A 22999-nucleotide genomic window follows, 5' to 3' on the forward strand; every position below is an offset into this window, starting at 1 on the left:
TCGACCTGGGACCGGACCGCAGCGACGCACGGATGCACGCCAAGACCGTAGGATCCTACGCAGTGCCGTAGGGGACCGCACCGCCACTTCCCAGCAAATTAGGGACACTGTTGCTCCTGGGGTATCGGCGAGGACCATTCGCAACCGTCTCCATGAAGCTGGGCTACGGTCCCGCACACCGTTAGGCCGTCTTCCGCTCACGCCCCAACATCGTGCAGCCCGCCTCCAGTGGTGTCGCGACAGACGTGAATGGAGGGACGAATGGAGACGTGTCGTCTTCAGCGATGAGAGTCGCTTCTGCCTTGGTGCCAATGATGGTCGTATGCGTGTTTGGCGCCGTGCAGGTGAGCGCCACAATCAGGACTGCATACGACCGAGGCACACAGGGCCAACACCCGGCATCATGGTGTGGGGAGCGATCTCCTACACTGGCCGTACACCACTGGTGATCGTCGAGGGGACACTGAATAGTGCACGGTACATCCAAACCGTCATCGAACCCATCGTTCTACCATTCCTAGACCGGCAAGGGAACTTGCTGTTCCAACAGGACAATGCACGTCCGCATGTATCCCGTGCCACCCAACGTGCTCTGGAAGGTGTAAGTCAACTACCCTGGCCAGCAAGATCTCCGGATCTGTCCCCCATTGAGCATGTTTGGGACTGGATGAAGCGTCGTCTCACGCAGTCTGCACGTCCAGCACGAACGCTAGTCCAACTGAGGCGCCAAGTGGAAATGGCATGGCAAGCCGTTCCACAGGACTACATCCAGCATCTCTACGATCGTCTCCATGGGAGAATAGCAGCCTGCATTGCTGCGAAAGGTGGATATACACTGTACTAGTGCCGACATTGTGCATGCTCTGTTGCCTGTGTCTATGTGCCTGTGGTTCTGTCAGTGTGATCATGTGATGTATCTGACCCCAGGAATGTGTCAATAAAGTTTCCCCTTCCTGGGACAATGAATTCACGGTGTTCTTATTTCAATTTCCAGGAGTGTAGTTATGAAAACGTGTTATTCAATAATATGAGCACTAAACGATTATATTCCGCCAGGTAACGTATATACACACATAGATACCCATATATACTTTTATTCATAATTCTGCATTAACTGTTTTTTTAAAAAAAAGTCATTCACCGTGGACTTTCCCCGAATTTGCTGAGCAATTCTTAGTATTTCAGGTTTTGTATTCATCTGACCTAATATCCCACTATGCCGGCAATTATTTATATATTTCGGTGCACCGCCCTAACGATAATGCTCTGTCGTCTTGTGGAGAACACGGTACTGTGTAGCTAATCTAACCTGTCACAGCGTCTGATGTAGGGATGGCGGTTACAGCTGGAACAACCGGTCTTGGTTGTATTGGTGTTATTCCACGCCTGTTTAATCTGACTGTTAAAACAGCACAGAATAACCGGATTCTGAAATAACCGTTTTTCGGTTTTTATTGCCATTATTTGCTATAATATACGTAGAAATCAAACAAAGATTTTTTGGAGTTTCCCGATTTCAAGATAAGTGGAATCAAACTATTAAATTAAATACGCAAATAAAAGAAAACTTAGTCTTTGCACCGTTCGCTGCTTTTCCCGAAAAGTGATAAGTGGGCGAATACTGCAAAAAGTCTCCTACGTCCTATTGATCCTAATTTTTTGAAACTGAGCTCAAAAATCATGTAATTGGGAATCGTACCACTATTTGGACATTACATATAGTTCGTTCTAAAGGGTGAAAACTGAGGTTGAAGAACTCTGTGTTTCGTGGCAGTTTGTGCATTTTCAAGGGCTACAAGAAGATAAAACCACATTATGTAGACACGGGCAGCAGGTTAGCTACCTTCCATTGTCATTGTATACTTTCAGTGAAACTGAAGAAGAATTACAGGATCTGTTGAATGGAATGAGCAGTCTAATGACTAAAGAATATGTATTGAGAGTAAATCGAAGAAAGACAAAAGGAGTGAGAAGTAGCAGAAATGAGAACAGTGACAAACTTAACATCGTAACTGGTGATCGCGATGTAGATAAAGTTAAGTAATTCTTCTACCTAGGCAGCAAAATAACTCATGACAGACGGAGCAAGGAGTACACAAAAAGCAGAGTAGCACTGGCACAAAGGGCTTTCGGGGCCAGGAGAAGTCTACTAGATTCAAAAATAGGTCTTCATTTCAGAAAGAAATTTGTGAGAATGCACGTTTGGAGTACAGCATTGTACGGCAGTGGGACAGGGACTACAAGAAAACCAGGAAAGAAGAGAACAGAAGTATTTGCGATGTGGTGCTGCAGAAGACTGTTGAAAATTAGGCAGACTGATAAGATAAGGAATAAAGAAGTTCTCCGCGGTATCGGCGTGAAAGTAATGTATGGAAGACACTGACAAGAGGAAAGGACAGGACGATAGGATATATGTTAAGACATATGAGAATAACCTTCATGGTACCAAAGGAAGCTGTAGAGGGTGGCTTCGTGATGGCCGCATCAAGTTAATCAGAAGAACGATGACTAAAAAAAAGTTTTTAATTTTTTACTGTACCTTAATTTCCTACCTCTTTCATTATTTCATATAAAAGGCGAACAAATCTTTAATCTTTTAAAGCAAATAAAGCATTGTACTTCATTGCTACATCGCATGATAAAAATATTTCCAAACTAAAGTTGATGCCATTCTGCAACACGATGGACGCCCGTCGACGACAGCGAGAAACTACCGCATAGACCAGGTGGCGGAAAACCTTGCATATTGCACTTAGGGCGTACCTTAAACCACGTCACACGGCGACTGTGACATCCGATCTGCTGATGACACCGTGCTTTCAGCCAGCAGCAAAGACGAACTTCCTGGGCTGTTAACAAAAGTAAAGGGCATTGGTGTTTCATATTGACTGTACCTCAATTTCAGGAAGTCCCGGCTGGTCCCGGCGGAGGTTCGAGTCCTCCCTCGCGCATGGGTGTGTGTGTGTTTGTCCTTAGGATAATTTAGGTTAAGTAATGTGTAAGCTTAGGGACTGATGACCTTAGCAGTTAAGTCCCATAAGATTTCACACACATTTGAATATTTCAGGAAGTCTAAACCCGTGATAATTGATCGAGGAATCAATTCACAGGTCGATTACAGCAACTGGAAGTCGTGCATTCTTTCACCTGTTTTGGCTCAACCATCTGTGACATAGGAAGCTATGAAGATAAGAAGACGGATTACGCTAGGGCGAGTGGCTATGAAGAAGCTCACCAGGATGTGGCAGCACAGAGCAATAACAAACTCCACAAAATTCCATCTTCGTTTATGGTTACGGAACCTGGACCCTTAAAGCCGGAGACAAACAGCGCATCGATGGATTTGAGCTTTGTTACTGGCACAGGATGCTGTGCATAAAATGGACAGAAAGAAGAAGAAATGTGTCCATTATTGAGCATGGAGCCGCGCTGCTGCTACGGTCGCAGGTTCGAATCCTGCCTCGGGCATGGGTGTGTGTGATGTCCTTAGGTTAGTTAGGTTTAAGTAGTTCTAAGTTCTAGGGGACTGATGACCACAGTAGTTGAGTCCCATAGTGCTCAGAGCCATTTGAACCATTTGAACCATTATTGAGCAGCTCACTATCTCCACGCGCTTTTCTTCTCGTGTCAGCTAAAAAATTCTCCAGTTCTTTGGCCATATTGTGAGAAAGGGCGGAGAAAATCTGTAGAAAATAACCATGGAAGGGAAGATGGAGGGTAAGAGATTGAGAGGAAGAGCAGAGGACAGGTGGACTCATCAAATCAAAAAGATCGTGGGACTACCTCTTCGGTAGGTTCTAAGAGAAGCTGGTAAACCGTCCAGGATGGAGACTCTTGGATCATGGGCTCACGACACTCAGCAATGTGCACAACGCTTTTGAAGATCATGAATGCCATACCAATTCTTATGCCATATATTTGTTGCTTGTTTCTGTCGGCATTGTTACTGAAATAGTAGTGATCGCTTTTGTTTTTTGCTATAATTACGTAATATTTCAAACCAATCCAAATTTCACGAACAAAAATTACTCCTCTTTTTAGAAAAAAGGTGTATTTAAAAAAGAAAAATTTTAGCGCTGCTCCTACGGCTAACTGATATTTCAGCTTCTTACTCTACGAAAGTTTCCTTTACTAATTTAATTTCGTTTGTTTTGTCTTCGTACTGGCTTGATTGGTTGTTGTAACTTTCCTTTTGTTTAGCATTGGGTGACTCAGTGCATATGCGAGAGAAACCAAATATATCTGCCTGCGAGAATGCAATATGAATTTGGCCTGTGGAAACTGATCAAATACTGAACTTTACTACTAATCTCTGTAGTTAAACAAAGTGGTCCCTGTGCGTTAATGATCCGCCTAATAATGCTGTGCGTTGAGTAATTTTCGTAGCAAACAGATCCTGAACTGAAAAATCTTACCTCGTAAAGTAATTGCTTGGAAACGCGGCGCTTGCTGCTCTCTGTTCGCGAGTTGCAAATTTCTAACTGCAGTAGCTGATAGCTTAGTGCGATGCCCCGGACAAGAAGTAAACTATATACACCACTTCAAATAAAAAAGGACTTGGATCGAATATGCGAACAATGCTCTTTGGTGAAATATTCCTTTAACGAACTGTTTCTAAATTATATGATATATTATTACTTGTACGCAATTCATATTACAAAACTCACTAACGTTGGCAAAGGGCAACGTTGGCAATAAATTCTTACTCTCACTAATGTTGGACAAATCGTTAAAAAACATGAAAAAATACCTTGCAGTGAAAATTACTCAATCTTTAATGAAAATTGTAAAGTTCACTGATAAGGATGTCTTATTCAACAATGAGTCGTAACTACGCGACTGCATTGCCAATAAATAAAAAATATTACCCTCATTCCTCTTCATACTGTTTTAATTCTGAATCACTCATCAAATCCTTCTCGTCTGGTTCACAATATTCAAATACAAATCATTCTACTTAAACACAGATGCTTACATCTGCAATCCCACGAGTCTGCTCTGCGTCCATCTCTCTACCGCTCTAACGATAGAACTCTGGCGCTCCTCGCTGCCCAGAGCACCGATGACAAAAACAATCACGTCTTCCAGCGACGCAGCTATTCTGACCAACAGCCCCGGATCTACGGTATTTCCGAACCGGGGCGTCCCCCCCACCACCACCGCCACCCGACGCGAGTTTGAAATTGGGCGCCAAAAACTTTTCAAAAAATGATATTTCAAAAATATGTTCATAGCTTATATCATTCCGAAGAGTTTAATGTATAAAACATATATGTTCGAGGAAGTGTAAGACATTTTATTCGGTGTTAAGTCTGTTAAAGCGCAGTGCTACGCCTCTTCACACAGCATTCTTCTACCGCACGTCTCTGTATTTCGGTCTGTGGAATTCAAACGTGTATATTTTGTAATGGAAGCCATCAAACCTATATTCAGGACAGTGGAAATCAAAGTCTCTTGTAGTGCCCCTCCTGGTCCCAGTCGGCCGGTTTGCCATTCCGCTTAAAAAAGGACTCACAATTAATAGTGAGAGGAATTATCTGTGAAAAAATGATTAAGAACTCTTCAGAAAATTTGCACTCTTTATTGCCTAGTAGCTAATTAAATATAGAAAACATAAAACCACTAAAGATAAGAGACAAGCAAGAGGATGCATATTTCTTCAATCTTTAGGCCCCAACATTTTTTTCTCTCTAGTCTTGCTACAGTTTTACACGGCGTGATTTGCTTTCTGCGAAATTATCTATTACCTCGACGTTCGTCAAACATTTAGCTACAAGAAAAATCAAAATGTCGTTGCCTAGTGCTGAAAACGCTGTTAATACGAATAGTACCCAAGACTGGTGTGGCTTCTCGATTTGATTACGTCTATTTTGTCACTATCACCTAGATAAAATGAGATAGGCCTTTCTAATATTGCAGCAATTGTAACACACGCCAAATAAGCGAGACTGTTTCGGCACAAATGGTCATTTTTATGTAACTCATTCACATAAATAACACGACAGAACATAATTCGCAAAATACCAATATCAAACGCCTATTAGGGCTACTACAAGCAGAAACTTTTATGTTAGGAAATAGTTTCAAATTTCATTCACACTCTACAGTTTCTCAAGCATGAGATCGAAAAGTAGTAATACGAAATTTTTATATAAATTTGGAATCGTCTTATTCTTCCATATAATTTGTGTGATGTCCCCGTTTCTTCTCCTTCCTCGTTCTAACAAACAATCTTTGTCATCACTAATTCTGTAACTATTCCCGGCACTGTCAAAACTGATTCTCCAGGTAACTTCACTAAACGTGCCAGAATCAGGTTGAGTTATCCCGCGTTTATTCTCCGGTTAGGCGTTCTTACGTGTTCATACTACGCATCTTCCGCGCTGTTCCTAGGGTAGAATTTAAAGCGGCTGCTAACCTGAGACTGTACAACTGGTAGTGTAGCGACATGGCAAAAATTTTCTGTCAAAATTTCAAGAAGGGAATATGTAATATTTCTTACTCGTTATTCCTGCCAGTCGTTTATTTCCACTGTGGTAATCTAAATCTATGGGTTCCGCTGGTATTTATAACAACCCTGATCATTCGCTCATCTAGTGAACTACATAAACAAACAGCAATTGGCAAGCAGCTGTTACGGTTTATTCGGCTCAGCTCCTATAGCCCCGTCCCTTTTGTCCGCGGGCAAGCTCTTTACTTCTAGATGCGACGGGGATTCCCCTGGCAGAGAAATCACGTACACTATGCACGCATCCAAAAATCATCTTACGATTCGGTCAGAAATCAACTTAGAATGTGTTCAAAATGTTCATAAACCAACTGGGATGCGTGACGAAATTATATGAATAATCGATGGAGCAATGTGCGCTGCATGATACGCGCTTTCTAAATCAAGGCCTTTTTTTTCTTCAAGAAAATGAATTTGGCACTCCCCGAAATTGCCGCCCGGGGCAGATACTACGGTTCGCCCCCCCCCCCCCCCCACCCCTCTCTCCTCCTCACCCATATCCGAGCCTGCTGACCAAAGACTGCGCGCGAATAATAAGAAATTCAGAAATTGTTGCCTAGAGCCTGAGACATCCATAGAACGTATAAATTCCAGAAATGCAAATAACAAACTCCCAATAGACCTGTTTCATCGGTTATTCGTAAAAAAATAAAAAATATGTTATAACCGAGACCAAACAAATGCTGAAAAATGTTGATGGTGTTACGACAGCAACCAGCCACAAATTTAATTTCAGTTCCTTTATTCAAAGGAAACCGTTACTGGTTTCGAATCATTGTGATTCATCCTCAGACGGTTTACATGCTTTCTTCATGACATTTAGTGTGTTTTTACAGATTAATTGTCGTGAAACGTCTGTTTCGAGTGTTTGTTTTCATAACATTCGTCCAACAGATGTAAATGCATTCCCACTGCATCCTCGTTGTTGCACACGTAAATTGTTCGCACTGTACACTTTAGATTTGACGCAGAGATCATATCAACCACGCACCACATGTTTTGATACATACAAAGAGCTTACAAACATATGTATGTATTAAAACATGTGGTGCGTGGTTGAAATGATCTCAGCGACAAATCTAAAGTGTACAGTGAGAACTATTTACGTGTGCAACAACGAGGATGCAGTGGGAATGCATTTACATCTGTTGGACGAATGTTATGAAAACAAACACTCGAAACAGACGTTTCACGACAATTAATCTATAAAAACACACTAAATGTCATGAAGAAAGCATGTAAACTGTCTGAGGATGAATCACAACGATTCGAAACCAGTAACGGTTTCCTTTGTATAAAGGAACTGAAATTAAATTTGTGGCTGGTTGCTGTCCTAACACCATCAACATTTGTCTTCAAACAACAGCCACGGTCTCCATCAAGTCATCATATGATAAAATTGCATTAATACTGAAAAATACCGGTCATTCAGAACTGAAATACCGGTATCGGTTTCAACCGGTCGGTTTTTCCCATCCCTAGACTCCGATGTTGGAAAACGCGACAGCCATAACCTAGCCTCAATCACGTGCCTGCCGAGGTCGGAGCAACCTGCCGTGCAGCTGCGGAGCTTTGGGAGAGCAGTCGTGTGCGGCGCTGTGCTGTTAACCCGTGCCACCTGTTTGGCTCAGCAGGGGCGCGCGGCGCGCCTTGGTGGGAGGTCGGTGGGGCCCAGCCGCTCTCGCCCGCCGCCGCCAGTCAGCCACAGCCTGCCCCATGGCGCACTCGCTGCTACCTGTCCTGCTGCTGCTGCCTCTGCTGGTCGCCGCGCGTAAGTACTGCTGCCGCTGCAGGCAAGCATCTCGCTCGCGTAACGTAGCTGCGCGTTCCTCTCCTTTGTGTGTGTGTGTGTGTGTGTGTGTGTGTGTGTGTGTGTGTGTGTGTGTTTTCAAGCTGAATGTTCACCGCTGAACATGCCAGCGTTGTTTCGAAGTGAAGTGAAACTAACGAACGTGCACCCCAAGTCCAGCCGTGTTACGGATACAAAATTTACCTCTGCGTCTTATGTGCAACAGTTAAGAAGCTTGGTAACTTACGTAAACGATATCGATGATTTCTACAGCAGTTTGTATGTTACGTCATACGAAGCGTTTGTGACAGCCGCGGTAAACAAATACTTCTACCGCAACTTTCATTCTCATCAAAAATGGTTGAAATGGCTCTGAGCACTATGGGACTTAACTTCTGAGGTCATCAGTCCCCTAGAACTTAGAACTACTTAAACCTAACTAACCTAAGGACATCACAAACATCCACGCCCGAGGCAGGATTCGAACCTGCGACCGTAGCGGTCTTGCGGTTCCAGACTGCAGCGCCTTTAACCGCACGGCCACTTCGGCCGGCTTTCATTCTCGTCGAAACACTTTGGTCTGTGATAGTGCGTCTAGTAAATAATACAGTAAATTTGCTTGAAGCAGGCATTTTTCAGTTTGGCCTAATGTCACCGTGTAACGACAACAAAATGGTTTAAATGGCTCTGAGCACTATGGGACTCAACTGCTGAGGTCATAAGTCCCCTAGAACTTAGAACTAGTTAAACCTAACTAACCTAAGGACATCACAAACATCCATGCCCGAGGCAGGATTCGAACCTGCGACCGTAGCGGTCACGCGGTTCCAGACTGTATCGCCTTTAACCGCACGGCGTAACAACAGCTTCTGTTGTGTAACTAGTAGCAATCTTCGTGCAACGCTTTTCGCGTCTTTAATAACTCGTTTTTAGGTATGTGCCTTATTTTTTAATTTTTTCTTTTCACAGTTTCATTTTATCTTAGGTTTTTACTGGACTACGGTACTGTTTGGTTGACGAAACCGTACGTGAGCAGAAACAGTCTCGCCTGTCCGTTGTCATTTCATTGTCAGCTGTATACTTATTAAATTTCAAATGAAATGCCATAGTCACTGCGATAGATTTTACTTGATGCATATTTCGTAAAGAACACACCAAACATTACTGAAGCACCTAAGTCATGTATCATAATAATATGATGCGCCATCCAATCTCGAAACAGTGTATGAGGATCTCTCATTCAATTGTGAGTGGCCAAGGTGTTCATTTTGTCGTCTAAGATAATTTTCTTACATATTGACGCTAACTGTCCACAACACTTAAGCTGATCAAACTTGATGTGGAATCTGACTCGGGATGACTGCAGGACTGTGCCATGTTGTGCTTTGGAAACAAAGAATGACACCATCCGCGTGTTTGGAATAAATAAGAAATGGAATACTAAGAACTGTTATTCTCCCTCTCGGCTGAGAATATAAAATGAAACATGTCTCCAGCATTTCCAAATAGTGGCCTTCTCTTCACCTCGATTGTTCGCTTTATCTGGTTGCAACTGCATATGAGTATAGCTAGTGGTACATGCAAACAGCACCTCCTTTCCGAACAATGACACTGTTTATACAGTAGTGCACATCAGTAGGGCAATTGCACTTGCATCACTCTTTTAGAGGAGCCAAGAGTGCGTAGTTCATCGGAATTTCACGGGTGGTTAGCACACTGGACGCTCATTCGGAAGGACGACGTTCAAACTCGTGTCCGGCCATCCTGATTTAGATTTTTCTTGATTTCCCAAAATCGCTTCAGGAAAATTCCAAGATGGTTCCTTTGAAAGGGCACGGCCGATTTCCTTCTCCATCCTTCCTAATCCGAGCACGTGCTCCGTCTCTAATGGTCTCGTTGTCGACGGAACGTTAAATACCTATCTCCTACTCATTTGATTGGTACCGATTCTTCTCACGTAGAGCTGCTGCTGCTATCGTCTTCCGCAGTACTAGGAGAGATTCACGAAAAATTGAAGGTATCTTAAGCGAGCACGGAGAAAACTAGTTATAGCGTCCACCGTCACGCCAGACAGGATACGAAGAAGTAAGCCCAAAGGCAGGCGAACCGGAGAAACTTGCACTTCTGATGTCCTCGGCGAGCTGCGACCAGATAAATAAAAAGAGTGCAGCTGGCGTCCTGGGGCCGCCTCAGAAACACACTCAGTTGGTCGGCAGCTGCAGTACTTTCCTGAATTTGTAGGGTAAAGCTAAACAGTACGACTAAAAGGAAACTCATTTAGCAGTCATGATTTCTTTTCGAACGTTTTTCCTGCTTGATCTGCATGATTCCTGTAGAGCCCGCCCACCTCGGTGTGTTATACAGGAACGTCTTTGGTGTTTGATCTACGTAATTCGCAATCTAATATACACTGTACTGGAGGACGCTACTTCACATCATTCCTTTCCTGTTGGGTTTGCAAATTGAGGAAGGGAAAAACCATTGCCTGTGTGCCACTGTATGAGCCCTAATTTCCCCTATTTTCTCCTTACGGTCCTCATGCTGGATAAACGTTGGAGGTAATAAAAGCGTTCTGCAGCCTGTCAGAAAGGCAGGTTCTTAGACTTCAACATATTTTCACGAAAAGATAGTCCTCTTACCTCCGAATTCCAAGGATATCCATAAAGAACTCATATACAAACATCATTGAAAAGTGATTGCAAAAATGGTTACCTTAAAACAAAAAGTAGGAGCTTACGGGGAAGTAAATTTTAAATACTGTTTCATGAGATTCGAACCAAAAAGGGAGAACATGGCCAAAAAAATTTACAAAGTTGCAAAAATCTGTCTTAAGTAAAATGCTGTAGCTCCGGTCGAAAATTGTTAAATGAAAAAGTTGTAGAGCATAAAAAGATCTGTCGATTGCTTTTTTTAATAAGTATCGATTGCTTTCTTACATTTCGAGATACACCGGAAAATTGGTTAAAAGTTGGGTTCTCTGGCACTCGTAAACATTCGCGTTCCCTTGCCCGCATCTACCGTAAGTGTAACCAACAGTAAATAAATTGAGTACTTGTATGAAAAATTGAAAAATATTCATTATTTTGCGAGATACAACGTTCCTTTTTTTTTAAAAAAAAGCGCTCTCAACAATTGGCTGGATCTTCTCAATGGATGGCCCTACAACAACGGTTTTAGGTTTATTTCCTTCACAAAGTGTTGTGCTACCATCCTATTAAACAATTTTTACGATTTAATTGTAAGGATCAAAAAATTACTTCGGAAAACTTGCTCTTTCGTTGGGCGTGATTTTTTTTTAATGTAGTAGTTGCAATTACCGTTTCACAGCGATGCCCTTAATAGAGGTTACTAGTGAAAACTTGTATTTCTAATAACATTTTTCGATTGGATCTATAGCTTTTTACTTATTTAAGAACAACAGTTTTGTGCAACTTTGAGGACTTTTTTTGGCACATTCGCTGTCTTCGATTGAGTTTCATGAAAAAGAAATTCTATCAAAAATACAGTTTCTTACACGCTCATTTTTTTCAGGTAATAATTTTTGCAAATTTAGCATTAGGCCACCACAGAATGCTTGGACTAGCACAGATGATCGAACTGACCGATAAGAGATCTAGCAGCACTTCTTTGAATTGTTTCGACGACATAAAACGAATTATAATGAGAGATGCGATTGACTATTTAACAGTAATTTTTTACGTGCAGTATGATAAATTTTTCTCCGGCATCATAACATCGATCACTTCGCCCGTGATTGCTCGCAGTTACCTTTTATTCGTCGAAAGGAGTTTTGTCGTTCTTTCGAAATGTGGAACAGATCTAGAGTGTGACAGTGTTGTCCCTGGAATGTTGGTTGTGGGGTAGACTGAACTTCAGCGTAGGTTAGACTGTAAAGTGACGGTTGGCTTTGGAACGGCGAAACCAAGGAATATGAATGCGAAATAAAGGCTATGGTAACAGAATGGTGCGTAGTGCAGCCTGATATCTACGTTCGCGCCATATTTAACGTACTTCTCGTTACAAAACAAACTGCGTAATAACTTCATAATGCCTATATTAGACAATGGAGCAGTCTGCGAAGAACACTTTGCATATGGAGCAGTCTGCGAAGAACACTTTGCATATATCGTACATGAGTTACGAAAAATGGAAGGGAAGAGGGGAGTCCATTACGCAGTTTTTACCCAAAACTGATGTTCTCTAAAAATCGTGCAAAGAAAAAGATGGTAAATGAGACGACGGCCCTTAAAAATGGCACGAATGACAATATTTCCTGGGAGGAGTCAGTACCAGGTGAGAGAAGTAACATTTTCAAGATTTTCGTTTCCACGTTAGCCGCACGCCGCGTGCAGAGTCTCGAACGACGGCAGCTGAGGTTTGCTTGTCAGTGCTAATGTGTGTGTGCGTAAAAGCGCTGTGCTCGAGGGCCCGCGATCACAGGGAAGTGTTTGCCGCCAGAGCAGTGGTGGGGGGAGGGGGGTCAAGGACAGCAGCCGTAAACACTGCCGGCTCTGCGTGGATTGACGACTGTCTGTCCCCTCCCCACCTCCATTCTGAGCACGGGCTGTACACAACAAGCAAATTATAACAACCTTTATCATCAGCCTCTACAATCCACTGCCATTTTATTTTCGTTGCATCTATTTCTTTCTCCAAAGCATTATTACACACGCTTCAACGTTGGAAACTACCTGCGTTTACATACATGTTCCGTAATCGGCTGTACATGGCACTGTGCTTCGTACCATTATCACTCACACCCTTTCGTGCCCCGTCTGCATACCGCGCGATGGAGTGACGTAATAACTGTCTCATCTGCTTTTTAAGTTGGTAAATTTCTGCGAAGTACCTGAAAATTGCGTTAAACGGTAGGGCTGTTGGCGAGAGTGATTCCCACAAGTTTCTTCAAACATATAATAGACATCTATACTCCGTAAGCCAGCGTATGGTGTATGCCGGAGAGAATTTTGTGTATCGCTGCCAATTCCTGCCTGTGCAGTTCCAGTCGCCAATGATGCGTGGGAAAAACTGTCGTTAATAACTCTCCATCTGAGCTGGAATCTCTCTTATTTTACGAAATAGCAATGTCTGTGTTATTAAGAAGTACCAACGTTGCATCGTACTTCATAATGACACAGACACTGTATTTCGTATTTGTTCGCAAATACCAGGCCCTCGACTCTCAATAAATATGCCCTTCCTGGATGGGAATACACGTAACGTACGAGTGCAGGTCGTGATACATGGACGACGACTTAAGGAAGTTTGCGTCTGGCCGCGATTCCTGCTCGGATGGCCGAAGTGGTTAAAGCGACTGCTCACGTAAAGCGGGAAATCTGGGTTGGAGTACTTGTCCACCACAAATTTTCATTGTCTTGCTTCCAACATGCAGCCGGAGGTGGTTCATACTCGCAACTGCGAATACGTTTCCTGTATCTCTTATGTTGCCTCCACGGTCTTTCCGCGAATTTACAGGAGAAAGTAATACACTGATCAGCCAAAACATTATGATCACCAACCTGCTGTAAACCCGTCCAGGGGAGGAATGACTGCTAGTCACACACGCACGGTGCATGTAGTACCAGTGAGCGAGCTGTCCATTTGTAGAAGGGGGAACGCACGCGAACTATCAGAGTTTGACCTGAGGCAGGTTGTGATGGCCAGGAGGCTCGGCGCAAGTATTTCGTAACCTGCTCGACCTGGTTGTTCGAGGAGCGATGTGGTGTCTTCAACACGTGGCGAAACCAAGGTGAAAGCACGTCCAGTAGAGATGGGCAAACTCGTTCATCCTTGGGAACTAGTTCACTGCTGATAGTTCTTTTTTGGGAACCGTTCATTTTTACTCGTTCACCGTTCATTTGTGCTTCGTATATGGTTCTTATGAAAAACTGTAAACTTGTAGTGTAGGTGACTGAAGGATGGAGGGCACCAAGAGGGGGCATTTGCCTCCCCCCTGGAGTATAGAGTTTTTATTCATTACAGAATTATTACACACTTTTAGAAGTAATTTCTGTGATTTTGCAGAACCTCTCGTTTAGCCAACTGTAGCGTTCTGCGGCTGATCACAGGGAAATAATATAGGGTGGCGCACGGAAAACCGGCCCCGAGTACAGACTGCTCGCCAATTACGGACGATGTGTTGCCCGTAACGAGCAGATACAACAAACAGACAAACATGTAATAATTAGGCAGTGAAGAAATAACAAGCTAATGCAAGCAACAATGGCGAAACAATCGATGACGATGTGTAGAGAGCTGGAGAAGAGAACATGAAAATCTCACTCGACGCGCATGGGCTATAGCACATGTAGTCTTGTAAACCTGTTGGTGGCTGTTTCCCAACTTAATAGACCACAAGTGTCTTGTATAAAATTCTTCGTTTCGATTTCCACTACATAGCTATGCTACGTTGTAAACAATCGTTTACACCCTATATATGCTTCACGTTGTCTCTGAGTTCGTAGGCGACGTAGACTTTATGGAAGCATAAAATAAAATGTGGTTTTCTCATCATACTTGCGTCACATGCTTAGTAAAAATTAGGTTTTTATGTCGCATTATTAAAGTTAATGCAGCAATAATAAAAATTATGTTCGCAGTAATAAAGTTTTTGGTTTGAAAGCTCCTTCTGAACAAATGTTTTTGAGATAATAAGTAAATACGATTTTATGGCAATCTATGTCTTTTCAAATGGAGAGGCACCGCTTTTCCTACTGAGCCAAAATGACCCACAACCCACCTTTTTTTTTTTTTTTTTCAAAGAAATCAAACTAGCAGGTAATGCAAATTAGAAACAACCAAACTTAAAAATAATTAGAGCCTTCCTAAATGTAATGTTTTGTATATGAAAGATACACGAAAATCGTTTTATATGAATTTTCTTACACTAAAAATTAAGCAAATTATTGAAAGTTAGTTGCTAAATCAAGTCGATGAAACCAAAAAACATATGAATAACAAAAAACTTGCCTTGTTATAAGTATGTCTTCTGCTGTTCATCGATATAATGAAGTGAGCTGATATGCCCTTTTGTTACCTGAAAAGACGTACCTATTACATACCAATGTAATTTACATAACTATAAAATACTTTTTGATTACCGGTCGTGGACGCTGAATAGCCAGACCCAAGTGCAAGAACAGTTTGAAACACATGTAAAATGGTCGAGCGCAGTGAACGAAACGAACAACTGGATACTGAACTAACTAGGAGGAGCAGTCGGCAGTGGAACTGAGACAGGTGGTCGTGCGAAGGACGACGAGTGCGGCCGAGGGAGACCGAGACTGACGCGAGCACGCGACCGAGGCTGCAACGAGAACTGCCGAAGTGACCGCCGCGACCAAAGTGAACTAGTGAACTATGAACCGATCGTTCCTCGTTCCCGGGAACTATTAGTAGACCGCCGTGACCGAAGTGAACTATGAACCGATCGTTCCTTGGAATTCGTTCCTCGGTCCTGTCGTTAATCTTGGTGAACCGTTCCTTTGCACCCGTTCGTTCGCGAACTACCCATCTCTAACGTCCAGACGTCGTGGGGTTGGGCGGCCAGCCCCATTACAAATGCCGGACTTCGTAGGCTGGGTAGACAGGAAAGGCGGCGAATTGTGGTGGAACTAACATCACACTTTAATGCTAGGCAGAGTAAAAGTGTGTCTGAACACACAGTGCACCGAATACTCCTAGCGATGTGCCTCCGTAGCCGACGATGCATGCATGTGCCAATGTTAACACAACGACATCAGCAATTAAGACTGAAATAGGCACGTGACCGTTGGCACTGGACGTTGGCGCAGTGGCAGAGCGTTGCGTGGTCTGATGAATCGAGGTACCTTCTTCACCGTGTTGGTGGGAGAGCGCGAAATCTGTCGTCCTCTAGCTAGGAAAGCAGCTCATTGACACGTGTACTGCGGGACAGAGACAAGCTGGTGGCAATTAGCTTATGCTCTTGGGAAATACATGGGTCCAGTAGAGCTGGTGTAAGGCACCATGACGGCCAAGGAGTACCATACGACGGTTGCAGACCCCGTACACTCCATGACGATCACGTTTCCTGACGGCAGTGGCATTTTCAACACGATAATGTCCTATGTCATAAGGACAAGAGTGTGATGGAGTGGTTAGATGACCGCAGTAGCAAGTTGCGGTTGATTTTCTGCCCCCCTCCCCTCTCCCCCCCAACTCGCAAGATCTCTGAACGCGATCGAACACATCTGGGATGAGACTGAACGTGGCGACAGAGCTCATCGCCCCCCTACCCTGGAATTTACGGGAATCAAGTGGTGTGTGTGTGTGTGTGTGTGTGTGTGTGTGTGTGTGTGTGTGTGTGTGTGTATACAGATGTGGTGCCAAATCCCCCCAGCAACCTACCAAGGCCTCATTGCTTCCATGCCACGACGCGTTGCCGCTGTTATTCGTGTCAGAGGTGGACATTCCGGCGGTTAGACAGGTAGTCATAATGTACTGGCTGATCAATAAGTTGACTCTTTAAGGTACTCACGAAATTTTTACAATAAACCACATTGTGATGCTCAACATCTCTGTTGTAGCTAATGCCTTTGGCGTTGGGTGAGCGTCTTACTAAATGAGCCCGTGACAAAACGTGCTGCTCTTCTTCGAATCTTCTCTGTTTCCTCTATCAGTCCTACTCTGTAATGGTACCAGACTGAAGATCAACACTCAGGTGTCTGTCGAACGAGTGCTTTGCTGGGTATCTTCTTCGTGGGAGCATCACCTGAGGATTCTTCAACTGAGTCTGTCTGGCACCTGCTGCTCCTGCGATTACACTATATGATAGTGGCACTCCCGGTCGCATACTCGCCGATATTTATTGGATGTGACTGCTTCCAGTAATTGTCAAGCAATCGTGTAATCATGCAATAACGAGTCTTTCCACATTTGCGGTGCACTGTGTATGGTAATGTGTGTTTCGTACCATTTCATGTTCTATTCGCAAAGCCACGTTCGGTTAACGCAGTCAGCTCCTTAACTGTTATTTAAGTGGATGTATTGATACCTCTTGCGAATCTCTACAAAATATGGGAAATTTTAGTAAGCAATAGAGCTGTTGGGAAGCGTGATTCTGGTAACAGGTTTCTTCGAACATACTTATATTCCATTGTCTGTTCATAGGCATCCTAAGAGAGCTTTAATAAGTTTTATAAAAGTGGGCAGAGACGAGCAGCACGTAGTAATAAAACTGTTTTCAGGTAGACTGTTCCCCAAACTGTTGAGGGAAGTTCCAGGCTTTTGCATGAGCAATCAGTACCTTGGATAACTTTAGGCTATAAATGAAGAAGTGTTCTAGAAATTTCGCTGAGCCGCGATGCAAGATCGTGGCTTTAAGATTTGAGAGATTACAAGTGTAGGGATTCAATATGAATAGCTATATGTTATCCTGAATGTACTTCTGAACAGAAAAAACGTATACATAATTGATGTCTGACAAACTCTCGACGAAGGAAGGATTCTTCAAAATATTTGCGAACGTTGAAGTATAATTCGAAGGACTTCGAACTTTTAAGTGAATAGGTGAAACATGTATGCTCCGTTGCGCTTCGAAGACGAAGCTGAAGTCAAAGTAATAGTTTAGCAAAGGTAGAAGTGCACCAAAAATGGTGCAATTACTTTCGTCGTCAGAAAGAGTAGTGACGACTGTCTGTGGCATCACAGGGTACCATCGATATTGGAAAAGGGTAAGACAATAGCTGCCTCTGTTTTCTAGCTTTATTGAGCAGCTTTATGTAGTGTGCGTAAGCAGAACAACAACGGGCACTAAGCACTTTTGCGCCATCGCTGTTTACCTGTCCATCAAATTCGGCTTTTTTTGAATATTCAGTTCAATAACTAAAAAAAGCAGTAAAAGAAGAAATTTTTGTTATGTTAAGAGTATGTCTGAGGTGTAAAAGTTTTACGTAGAACCGGAAAAATTAATTTCCTGAGAGAATAAAATTGGCATCTCGCAGCACCAAAGATATTGAACTAACTGGAGAGCGAAGATTGTCAATAACTTTTTGGCACGAAAAGTTGTTTTCTATTTTTTGTGAAAATTGACGTATCGTTATAGAAAGTGTATCATTGAATCAGTAACACGTTTCGAAGTCCAAGCTACTGCTCGTCGAAATAATCCAGAAGAACTTCGCAAGAATGTCTTTCTCCGAACGGTTCCCACATTTAAGTCCCTCGATTATCTCTGTACCATGAAGTGCACTGGTTTTTTCTTTTGGTTTTTCTTTTGTTTTTTCTGGAACAGATTTGTTTTTAACATTTGACTGCGCCGTTTTTCATTTTCAGAGTATCATTGTTGTTTTACCTCGTGCTGAGAACTAACCAGCAACTGCAGTTAATGGGGCTGCCCTTCCAAATAAAGGAAGGCTCTTACTGATGTTTCTTCTTTTCCTATTTCATAACTGCGTCTCTCAGTGGTGATAATCTTAAAATACCCATCATATTTAGTCTGATTTTTCACGTGCTGCTCCAGCCATTCTGTTCTGTGTAAATATGGAGAAGCATAGGAAGGTACAAATTTAAAATCTCGGGGCTCAGGCTGACAATGCTTGTGGAAAATAACTCTTTACTCATTTAGCGACTCCGTAGAACATGTATACAGGGTGGGTGGATGGATACTTGAACCATGCATCTCCTGCTTAGAACATACCCCGTTTTTTTTAGTGACAAGCCTGGAATTCATAACTGAATTTATACAAGTGAAACACAATATCAATACGTGTAGTTAACGGTGTATCCAGTTTGGAAGCGCAGCATGTCATGGGCACCGGACGGCTTGTGCATGGTTTAAAGTTCTAACGCGTGTTGAGAAAGCGCTCTTGCTCTGGAATGTGATGGCAACGAACGAGAGGGGGAGAGGGGATGGGAGGAGGAGGAGGAGGAGGAGGAGGAGGAGGAGGAGGAAAGGAACGGCACTGCTTGTATCCAGTGCCAACTGTTGCTGTTGAACGGAAGCTGACTGAGACACATCTAAGATGTAATGAAACATGTGAACGAGGTACGTTTGTTTGTGTGTGTGTGTGTGTGTGTGTGTGTGTGTGTGTGTGTGTTACCAGTGAGACTGAGCAGTGTATCAGTTCAGTTAGGTCCCCCCAGGGGATCCACAACTCTTTTGTGGATACGTGCGTAGCGAGCACGGGACCCCGAGCTAATGTGGCCTTCCTTCCTTTCCGGGCTGCATACCTTCCCTTTCCGCATCCTTCCCCATCCCCCATCTTCGCGCCCCCCCCCCCCCTCATCTCTGGCTCTTTCCTTCCCTTTCTCCCCCTCTGGGAGTATGGTTTGTGCCTACGTCCAGAGACGGACACTTGTAAATGTACCGCATTCTTCGCCTTCCTTGCTTGTATGTCTTCATCCTTCCATTGTCCTTCTCTTTTCCTTACCTCTTCTCTTTACCCTTTTCTCCGCTGCGGCGTTTGAGACCTCTCTTCTTTCCTTTCCCTTTCTCTTTCTTCCTCCCTGTGCGTGTCTGAAGGCCGACCCACGCACTTCCATGCGTAGCCGGTGACGGGGTAACGCGTAATTCCCCGCCCCAGGTAGACAGGTAGGACACATACGTACCCCCTGGTAACGGCCAGGCCCAGGGAGGGGTGATTACCCGAGCTGATACGTTCCGAAAGTGCCGATTGGTCCCTCCGTCCATTTGTTGGGAGGTGTGACCTGAGGTGTGAACAATCACCTAAGGCGGGAGTGCCCTCAGAGAGGGCCCCAACAAGGGAGGAGCGCGCCATCGGAGACGCCGGTAATCATGGGGGATTCTTCCGCAATGGTTTCCTCACCTTCCACTATGTCTGCTCACAAGCGTAAGTTCACTGAGTCTCAGCCACAGACAGTTCTTCCATCGTTGCCACAGTTCCTTGTTGTTTCTCGGTCTGACGAAGGTCACGACTTCTCCACGGTCAACCCTTTCATTATTCAGAAAGGTGTCGACGCAATTGCAGGTCCTGTAAAGTCTTGTTCCAGATTACGGAATGGCACCCTGTTGTTAGAAGCAGTCAGTGCCCTCCAGGCACAAAACTTGCTGCGTACCTCACTACTACACACCTTCCCTGTCCGGGTGGAACTGCACCGTACTTTAAATTCCTCGCATGGAGTCGTTTATACACGCTCCCTCGATGGATTGTCTGACGAAGAACTTCAGCACTACCTGTCTGGCCAGGGCGTAACGGCTGTTCATAGGGTTATGAAAAGGGTTGACACGAACATCATTCCAACCCGCACTGTCTTCTTGACATTTGATAAAGTTCAACTCCCATCGAAAATCAAAGCAGGCTGTGAGATAATTTCCGTTCGCCCTTACGTCCCAAACCCTACGCGTTGCTATCGGTGTCAGCGGTTCAATCACACCAGCCAGTCCTGTTCCAATCTGGCCAAATGTGTTACGTGTGGCAAGGATGCCCATGAGGGTGCTTTTCCACCTCCATCCCCTCGCTGCATCAACTGTATGGGTGACCACGCTGCTTCCTCTCGAGATTGTCCCGATTTTAAGGACGAAAAGCTCATCCAGGAAATTAGAATAAAGGAAAAGGTGTCGACCTTTGCTGCTCGAAAATTATTCGCCAGTCGACAGCCCACCGTGCCTCAGAAAGGAAAATACAACACTGTCCTTGCTTCTCCTCGGCCAACAAAGGAGGCGGCCACGCAGACTTGCGACCTCACCTTTAGTGCCACGGTCGTCAGATCGGCCAGCGCAAAGATCGCCCGTTCAACCTCACCACTTTCGCCTGCCCACTCTCTGGCTCACCCTTCGTCGGGTTCTGCAAAATCTAGAGCCCAAAAGTCAGACACCAAGACTTCGAAAAAAGAGCATACTCGTGAAGAGTTTCTACGTACGGCAACTTCCCAACCATCGGTTCCTCCTTTCTCTAAACATCATACTTCCAAGAAGGCTACAAAGAAACCCAGTTCCTCTCCTTCTCCGCCAAGGCGTGTCCCATCTACAGCACCACCTGGCGGAAATCGCCCTCGGCCGTCCTCTGTGTCGCCGAGGCGCACTGCTGCCGGCCGATCAACCGGCCGATCGGTGGTGGCAGGAGCTGCTCCTGACCAACCTATGGATCAGGATCTTCTGCCTTCGGCTGAATGCCATTCCATGCTGTCGGTCGCAAGCTCAGAGCAGTCGTTGAGTTGACAGCGACCTTGGTCACATTCCTCCATTTTCTGTTCACCCTATGTCCATTATCCACTGGAATATCCGCGGTATTCGAGCCAGTCGGGATGAATTGTCGATCCTCTTACGATCCTACTCGCCGGTCATCTTCTGTCTTCAGGAAACAAAGCTGCGTCTCCATGACCACTTTGTTCTCCCTCATTTTCAGTCCGTCCGATATGATCTCCCCTCTTGAAAGCACTCCAGCACATGGAGGACTCATGATTCTTCTCCATGAAACTCCCCATTATCACCAAATCCATTTAAACACTTCCTTCCAAGCTGTCGCCGTCCGTCTTTCCCTTTCCGGATACGCGTTCTCTCTTTGTACTGTATACATTCCATCGTCCACACCAATGGCACGAGCTGATCTCCTTCATCTTCTTGGTCAGCTTCCACCCCCCTATTTGCTGGTTGGGGACTTCAATGCCCACCACCCGCTTTGAGGATCTCCACATCCTTGTCCACGTGGCTCACTATTGCTAGACGTATTCCACCAAGCAGATCTAGTTTGCCTCAACACTGGGGTCCCTACATTTTTGTCTGCCTCCACGACAAATTTATCTCATTTGGACCTTGCGGTCGGTACTGTTCCGCTAGCTCGGCGCTTCGAATGGTTCGCCCTTGATGATACACACTCGAGTGACCACTTTCCATGTGTCCTTAGACTGCAGCTTCAACTGCCCTACATGCGCCCGCGACGCTGGAAGTTTGCCCAAGCCGATTGGACACTTTTTTCGTCTCTAGCGACATTCGATGACCGTCGCTTTCCCAGCGTCGACGATGAGGTCACACATATTACCTCCTTCGCCTTTATAATCGAATTTGGACCGACAGTACTTTTCCCAGACGATGGCGGGAAGCTATCGTCGTTCCTGTTCCGAAACCTGGAAAGGACAAACATCTCCCCTCTAGATATCGCCCCATTTCTCTCACGAGTAGTGTCTGTAAGGTTTTAGAGCGTATGGTGAATTACCGTTTAGCGTGGTGGCTGGAATCCCGCAGTCTTTTAACACCTGCCCAATGCGGATTCCGAAAGCATCGTTCTGCAGTTGACCGTCTTGTTGTTCTCTCCACTTATATCATGAACAATTTTCTCCGGAAACACCAAACAGTAGCAATATTTTTTGATCTGGAGAGAGCACACGATACCTGTTGGAGGACAGGCATCCTCCGCACACTGTTCTCTTGGGGATTTCGAGGTCGGCTGCCCCTTTTCCTTCGCGAATTTATGGCAGAGCGCGCATTTAGAGTGCGGGTGAATACTACTCTCTCCCGTACTTTCTCCCAAGAAAACGGGGTACCCCAGGGCTCCGTGCTGAGTGTTGTACTGTTTGCCATTGCCATCAATCCAATTATGGATTGTCTCCTTTCTGATGCCTCGGGCTCCCTCTTTGTGGACGATTTTGCGATCTACTACAGCTCTCAACGGACCAGCCTTCTTGAACGACGTCTTCAAGGATGTCTCGATCGCCTCCACTCTTGGAGCATCGAAACCGGCTTCCGTTTTTCACCCAGTAAGACCATTTGTTTTAATTTTTGGCGACGT

The 22999-nt window shown here is 44.5% G+C and overlaps 1 protein-coding gene across 1 annotated transcript in view; it reads left to right on the plus strand.

Annotated features, from left to right (window-relative positions):
• The first annotated feature begins 8177 nt into the window (after nt 1-8177).
• The window catches only part of LOC124794843 (CLIP domain-containing serine protease HP8-like), a 135928-nt gene continuing 121106 nt past the window's right edge, over nt 8178-22999 (plus strand). The window contains exon 1 of the mRNA XM_047258511.1: nt 8178-8279. Within this exon, the coding sequence (XP_047114467.1) occupies nt 8225-8279 (55 nt within the window). The 5' untranslated portion in view covers nt 8178-8224. The remainder of the gene's footprint in view (nt 8280-22999) is intronic.

The sequence above is a fragment of the Schistocerca piceifrons genome, chromosome 1 (genome assembly GCF_021461385.2).
Source record: "Schistocerca piceifrons isolate TAMUIC-IGC-003096 chromosome 1, iqSchPice1.1, whole genome shotgun sequence".
Taxonomy (NCBI): Eukaryota; Metazoa; Arthropoda; class Insecta; order Orthoptera; family Acrididae; genus Schistocerca; species Schistocerca piceifrons.